The sequence below is a fragment of the Corvus moneduloides genome, chromosome 29, assembly GCF_009650955.1.
Source record: "Corvus moneduloides isolate bCorMon1 chromosome 29, bCorMon1.pri, whole genome shotgun sequence".
NCBI classification, from domain to species: domain Eukaryota; kingdom Metazoa; phylum Chordata; class Aves; order Passeriformes; family Corvidae; genus Corvus; species Corvus moneduloides.
Genome location: NC_045504.1, coordinates 232,500 through 239,613, shown reverse-complemented (window position 1 = coordinate 239,613; position 7,114 = coordinate 232,500). Strand labels below are relative to the sequence as shown.

The following is a 7,114-nucleotide window of genomic DNA, read 5'->3' as shown; positions in this document are numbered from 1 at the left end:
GCAAGTGGGGACAGGGAGCATTGCACACAGCCCAGCCAGGCTCCTCTCCCGGCTGCTGCAGGGCTGTGCTGCACGGGGCAGGAGCACCGTGGCACATGGCACGGCACAGCAGAACCTGTGCTGGGACAGGGACCCAGTGCGGAGCACCCAGTCTGGTGAGGCATGCTGGCCGTGCTGCATCTCCTGGCGTGGGCCATGGGCGAGACGAAGTGTGCAGGATCCAGGACACCGAGGATTGCAGGCAACATGTCTGGATCCCAGCCACAGGAACTGTGCTGGGCTGTGTCTTTCCTGCACTGCTGCCCTGGGCTGTCCCATGCCTCACATGCAGCAGATGCAGCCTGTTGCTCAACCATGTTTTTATTCTCAGTCAGGAGCTGGGCGATGCACTGGGCTGAGCCCTCAGAGCCGCTCCACATAGAAGGCTTTCCCCAGCTGGCGCAGCTCCTGCTGGTGCTGTAGGTGCTCATCCAGGAGGAGCTGGCACAGGGCGTCTCGGCGGATCTGCCAGGTCAAGGGGCTGTGCTGAACCCCCATATCCCCCTGGCTCACCAGCGCTGGGAGATACTGTCCCCCAGGACGTAGTGGAGCGGGACAAAGGGGGCACCCAGCCCTGGCAGCACAGGGCTGGGGGACCTCAGCTGTACCCAACCAATGCCCCAGCCTCACCACTGCCTGCTCCCTGCTGCAAGGTACAGCTCCAACGTCCACACGCTTCTTCAGCCGCGACTCCATGATCCATTGCAGCACCCATGAGGACGATGCCAGCACTGTGGGTGCTCCCTGGCCCTCCTGCCCACAGCTACTGAACACAGGGTGGGCAGGTCAGGGATGCAGAGATGTTCCCCCCAGTCTGCCCTAGGCTCCCCATCGCCCACGATGCCCAGCACGGGGGATTCATCCCCCAGGGCACTTTGCCGGCTCTACCTCTCCAGGAGCCTTGGTCCAGCATTCCCATTCGCCTGGACCTGCAAACAAAGAGCATGTTTGCGTGGCCTGGGGTTTAACCCGCACCAGGGCACACTGCAGCCCAACTGTCACCACCGGCTTCCCAGGAGCCCAGGAGAGTTTCCATCCTCCCAACCCCTGCCCCGCCTGACCTCCTCCTGCTGCAGTGAGGGAGCTCTGGCTGTTTGTGCCCTGCCATGGCCAGTGCCCACAGGGACCCTGCGAGGCCACGGCGCTAACGGAGTGCCGCGGCAGTAATGGCACCCTGGTTACAGTAACAGCCTCCCAGTTACTGTCAGCGGTGGCACCGTGGTTACCGTAACTGCATGCCAATTACTGCCATCGTGTCTCAGTTAACACAGCAGTGATGGCAGCATCCTGGATACCATTAATGTTATCCTGGTTACTTTGTAGCAGCTTCAGGAGGCGGGGAGGCAGCCTGGATCGGGTAGGGATGGGCCCCTGCAGTCAAGAGGCCAGTGGCACGCATCCTACTTGGGCTGAACTGTCATTTTATTAAACAGTAATTTAAAAAGTGCCGAGGTCTGTACCCTCCACTCTGTCGCCCACGCCACAGTGACGGGTGAAGGCTGCCGGCGCTGCCCTCAGCCTGACAGAACGCAAGACTCAAGGTGGGGGCCACGAGCTTTCAGCCCCAGGAGCTCGGCAGATGCTGGCATGCGAGGCGCTGGTGAGAGTGGGAGCAAACACCCCTTGCAGGACAGGACGGGACATTTAACACTGCTTTGTCCACTCAAGACATCCCCAAACGCCCAGGTGCAGGAGAATGAGTAGAAACCTCAGCCCAAAGCGGTGAGCTCAGCCATGGTGCTAAGAACAGGCACCAAACTATTTCTACCCCATCCAGGACTCACAGGCAGGCTGGGCACAAAGGACTGACAGCAGGAACAATGACGTCACGGGGAAAAGTGTTCACCCTTTGGAAAAAAACAGACAAGTGGCTCCAGTGCCCAAGACCCAGATGGACAGGACGGACAAACATCAGTTTCCCGCCAGCTGCCGCAGGGAAGGACGGGCGGAGGGGAGTGCTGGCTGGGATCCATGTCTTTATAAATAAGCTCAAGCTCATCAGTTTATTCACAGGGTCCAAGACAGTGCAGGACGCAAAGCCTGGAGTGTGATAAGCCTGCAGCAGAGGAAGGCCATGGGGCTGATCCCATGGGCTCAGCAGCTCCAGGAATGGGCTCCTGGTGAGGGCCAAACTCCAGCAGCTGGAATGGAGCCCCTGCCGAGTGAATGACCTCCAACGTGGTGTGGAGGGGGGAGATCTGAGAGCACAGCTGGTTCCTCTCAGTGCTGCCTTGCACTGCAAGCCCAGACCCGCCCAGCACACCCACTGCACCAGCCCCCACACGCTCACAGGGTGCTCTCCAGCGTGTGTAGTTGTCCTTGAAACTCTTCAGCTCCAGAAGTGTTTGGCACGTTTGCTCTTCTGGCTGGGAAGGCAAGTAGGTGACCTGGATGGTGGTGGGGTTGGAGACTTCAGGGGACAGGGTGAGGGTCTTTCACTGCTGACTGGGTGCTGCCGCTGGCTGCTGCCCCCCGGGCTTGGTCCTGTGGGCAGAGAAGAGGCCACCATCACTGCTGCCTGCCACCCCAGAGGAGCTGGTATCTATCTGCCTAACACGAAGCAAATCTGCTTTTGTGATGACAGCACTCACTGACGTCTTGAAATCTAAGGCCAGAGGTTCTGTGCAAGTCCCTGACTCGAAGTGGTTGGGGACAAGCAGGAATGTTGACTGTGACCATGGAACAAACCAAAAACTGCAGTAACCACATGGGCTGCATGGAAGGAGTGAACGCAGAGGGACAGATAGGCACAGAGAGCCCCTGTCTCAGATGATGGCTGTGCCCCAAAACCCATCACACCTCCCCACGGGCTCCTGGGGCCCAGGAACCCACCACCACACCTGGGCAGCAGCACTTACATGTTTGCCAGTTCATTCAGAGCTTCCTGGTACTTCAGATATTCAATTTTCCCAAAGACCTTGAAACAGAAAAGACCAATGGAACACCCAGCTTGAACTTATGGCGTGACCTCAATCCTGCAGCATGGCAGAGCACAGGAATGCCCTATGGGGCCAGCAGTGCCCCACCAGCACTCACCCCGGTGCATAGCGGGCGCTCTCATAGCCATCCAGCAAGGTGTCAATCAAGGCTTTGCGGATGCCTTTGAAGGAGGTGCTGGAATTCCGCAGTTCCAGCAAGTAGGCACAGAAGTTCTTCCCTATTAAAGACTTTGGGTACCGGCCCTCTGCTTGAAATGGGATTTCTGGAAAAAGTCACAACACAACAGCTGAAGCGCAGGTAAAAATACTTGTGCTCATCCCTGTGGTCAGGAACTGCTGGCAGGATAAACTTCTGTCCATGCCCACTGCCTCCATTTGGCAACTGCCCCAGCACATGGAGCGTGCCAACCCTCAGATCACCAGCAGAAGTGACTGCTACTCCCCAGTGACCGACTGGAGCCTCCCCATGGGGCTGCTGGCACCCTCCTTCAGGGTCTCTCTGCACCCTTCTGCTCCCACTCTTGCCCTTGGCTCCCTTACCCGATGTCCTGATTGCATCCAGTGCCTTCATCCTGTACAGGTAGTTATAGCAGCCTGGTAAAGGGAAAGCACAAACTGAGATCTCTGCAAACCTTGGATCCCTCCAAGAGGAAAAGGAAAACAGGAGCAGAGACACCATCCATGTGACAGGACACCAACAAGGAGCAGCCAAAGGTGTGACTTGGCCCCAGGGGAAACAAGTGCGGGACGGTACCTCTGGGACGGTACCTGGTGTTCTCCAGCTGCAGGAGCCCGCGCCGTCGTCCTCTGCCAGCAGCTTGTGGCTCATACTTGATGTCCTGCACCCTTGACAGTCGAATGTCAATCTCTTCCTTTAAATCCTACACAGCAAGAAAAAAGCCAGCACGTTTACAGAGCACTCTGTTTGTGGGATCAAAAGGATAAGAACAGGCCCTGGATAAACTGCTCCCTCTCCCACTGCCCATCGACCACTCCGAGGTGGCAGCTGTGACGCTGGAGCAGCTCCTGCCTGTCCCTATCAGGCATGGATGGGCACGTGGGAGTAGGGGAAAGTAGGGTACCCACCTTGGGTGCATGCTGCCCCACAGGCACGTGGGGGCCACGACGGGACTTCATGGCAAAGCGCATGATCTGGCGTTTTACGAAGATGAACAGCAGCACAAAGACCTGAGGAGCCACAGGGGGTGGGGGTCAGGCATGAGCTGGGGGGATCTCACAGCCAGCCTGTGCCCAGCTCCTCCGGCCCCGGCGAGCACAGGGGTCCCTGTTCAGCCCACTAGGAGCCCCACGGACACTCAGGCCAGCCTCACACCCTCCCAGTCTCTACAGAGGCTGCCACTCACGTCCTCTCCCCGCCCCACCGACCCCAGGAGCCCACGGGCACTCCAGCCCAGCTCCATGAGGGCCCTGAGCCCGACTCCGAGGGGCTCCCCACAGACAGTCCGGGACGTGTCTCACAGGAGCCTCACGGACTCCTCGGGCCCGGACCCACGGGAGCTCCACGGCCGCGCCAGGATCAGCCTCGCGGGGGCTCCACGGACTCGCGTGGTCCCGGCTCCGCGGACACTCCGGGCCGCACAGACACGCCAGCCTGTCCCGCCCCCGTCCCGCCCCGCCCTGTCCCGCCGGGCCTCACCAGGCTGCCGTAAGCCATGACCAGCACCACGTTGACCCCCGAGAGCCAGTTGCTGCCGGCCCCCGCCATGCCCGGCCCGGCGCGGGGCCGCACAACATGGCGGCCACAAGCACCGCCCTGCGCCCGCACCACGTGACCAGAGGGGGCCTCGATCACGTGATCCATACGGGGCCGCCGCAGCGCCCCCGCGCGCGTCACGTGCTCTGCGCGGGCAGCCCCGCCCCGCCCGGTCACGTGCTGGGGGCGGGGTCGGGGGAGTTGTCAGTGCGGGCGGACCCAGGTAAAGTTGCGGCGGCGGCGGCGGCGGCTCCGGTAACCGCGCGGCCCCCGAACCCGCCCCCACCGGCTCCCGCCGCCCGCCCCCTGCCTGCCCGGCCTCGCCGCCTCCCACCACCACCCGGCCTCGCTGCGTCCGGTGCCCCGGGGGCGGCTCTGAGGTACCCGCCGCCGCCGCCGCTGGGCCCCCGCGCGGCCTAGTGGTGCCGGGTCGTAGCCGGGGGCTGGCGTAGCGCGCGGCCGCCGCAGGTGAGGCGGGCGGGCGGGCCGGGTGCGGGCGGTGGGGGTGGTGAAATGGCGGCCGCGGCCATGAGGGCGGAAGCGGCCCCGAACTCGCCGCCTCTCCGTTGCGGCCTGGCTTGGCGCCTCCGTGGGGGCTCCCGCCCGGCCCCGCCGGCGCCCTCCAGTCGTCCGGTCTGTCGCCCCCATTGTGTGCCATGGACTGGGCCGCGGGGTCGGGCGGCTCCGACCCTGCCGCGCTCTCGGGGCCCGCCCGTCCCCGCCGCTGCCGGCGGTAACAATGGGAGCCGTGCTCCCGCCCTGCCGGGCTCCTTGCGGGCCGCCAGGCCCGCTGCTGCCGCTGCTCTTCGGTGGCGCCCCGGGGGCCGTGGCCGGGGTGGTTCCACTGCCCACGTGAAATTCCCGGGCAACAGCGGTTCGGGGGTCCTGGAGGAGCCCCGGCCCGCGAGTGCCGCCCTGGTCCGCGTCCCTCCATCCCGGTCTGGGGGCTCTGCTTGTGTCCTCCGGCCCGGGAGACTCCCCAGCAAAGCGCTGCCCGTCGATTACCAAGTCGGGGTCTCTGATGGCATATCCGGGAGCATCTCCCTAAAAGCTTGTGCTTTGCATACACGGGATGACTCGGTTTGCGGCCGCCATGTCTTTGCTCCGGGGAAAAACTTCTCACATTGATAATCCTCTTTTGGGTCCTTGTTCTGTTCTGCCCCATGTTGCAGGAAAAGGTTTGCCCTCTCTGGCCTTTTCCTTTGGGGCTTTGGAGCTTTTTGCACATGTTAATTAAGCTTTGTCGGAAGGGGATGAAAATACCATTTTCCTGTATTAACACATCAGGGAAACTGAGACTGGGATGTGCCAGGGCAAGCGGCAGCCAGCAGCTCTGGCACAGCCACGGGACCTACAGATCATGGTTCTGAAACTGTAACTTATCTAACGTTTCTAATAAAATGAACAGTTTGTTACATTTTTGTATCCCCTCGTTTTCTGGAGACTCCACACTTCACTTGTGTAGTTGAGACTCTCCTCTTTAGGGCTGGTGGGTAGGCAGTGGTGTGGTCTGAGAAGGAAAGGGGGTAACAGCAAATATCTCATCTGATGCAGCATCTTTGACCTGAGGGTGTTGTAACCTGTAACTGTGAAACTTATTGTTTTCCCTAAGCCTTGTCCAGGTGCAGCACTGACCTGAAGTGTGAGTGCTGCTCCATTTAACCCTGGTGCTCCAGTGTGGACTGGTCACCACTCACTTTGGCTGGAGCTGCCCTTTTTTCCTCTTGGTGCATGTGTGCAGGTTTGCTCTTTCAAAAGAAGAGGTGAAATGCTTTTGATGAGAAAATCTTTGACCTGGGAAACTTGCATGCAGCTGCAGGGCCAGCAGAGGCATTGGGACAGCCACGTTTTGCAGTTCAATGCTGCCAGTGAGCTGGGCTCAAGTTCCCCCACTGAGGAACAAGTTACCAGTAGCCGAGTCCTCTTTCCTCAGGGTAGCTGTGGGGTCTGCATGGGGACACCCCCTCACCTGACAGCCTCAGCAGAGTCAGGGCCTGGCTGAGGTTTGGATTGTAGATATTTTTCTTACGATTTTTTTGCATGTTAAAGGACAAGTGCTTGTGTTTCTGGTGGCAGTGATGCAGCTGGGCAGGGCGGAGCATGGCAGCTGCTGAACAATGCCTGGGCACTGCACAAGGTTCAGACTCTGTCTGCTGGACCTGTGGCCCAGGGATGTTGCAGGTTGGGTTCCTGCAGATGCACAGAATCACTTCCCTCTGGGCCTGTGGTTCTGCTGCCGGGTTGGTTTAATATAACAAGCTGTTTGTGCGTGAGACTTGGAACTGGAAGAAGGCAAAAATAAATATATGCCATGGGAAAGAAGCGTGCACAGAGGGGATGGCTGGGGATAGGAAGCTTTTTCTGCTCTGCCTTGGCAGAAGCCCAGGCTTGGTGCTCTTCCCCCATACCTCAGGGGCTCCTG

General features: G+C 60.4%; 1 protein-coding gene across 1 annotated transcript; it reads right to left on the bottom strand.

Moving 5' to 3' along the window:
• Window positions 1–1,440: 1,440 nt before the first annotated feature.
• C29H1orf43 (chromosome 29 C1orf43 homolog) lies at window positions 1,441–4,788 on the bottom strand. Its single transcript, XM_032093520.1, is given in 8 exon segments — window positions 1,441–2,523; window positions 2,898–2,956; window positions 3,076–3,241; window positions 3,519–3,572; window positions 3,747–3,795; window positions 3,797–3,859; window positions 4,065–4,166; window positions 4,636–4,788. Coding segments are annotated over 7 exon segments (528 nt in total). The 5' UTR covers window positions 4,705–4,788; the 3' UTR covers window positions 1,441–2,523; window positions 2,898–2,931.
• Between the last annotated feature and the right edge of the window lie 2,326 nt (window positions 4,789–7,114).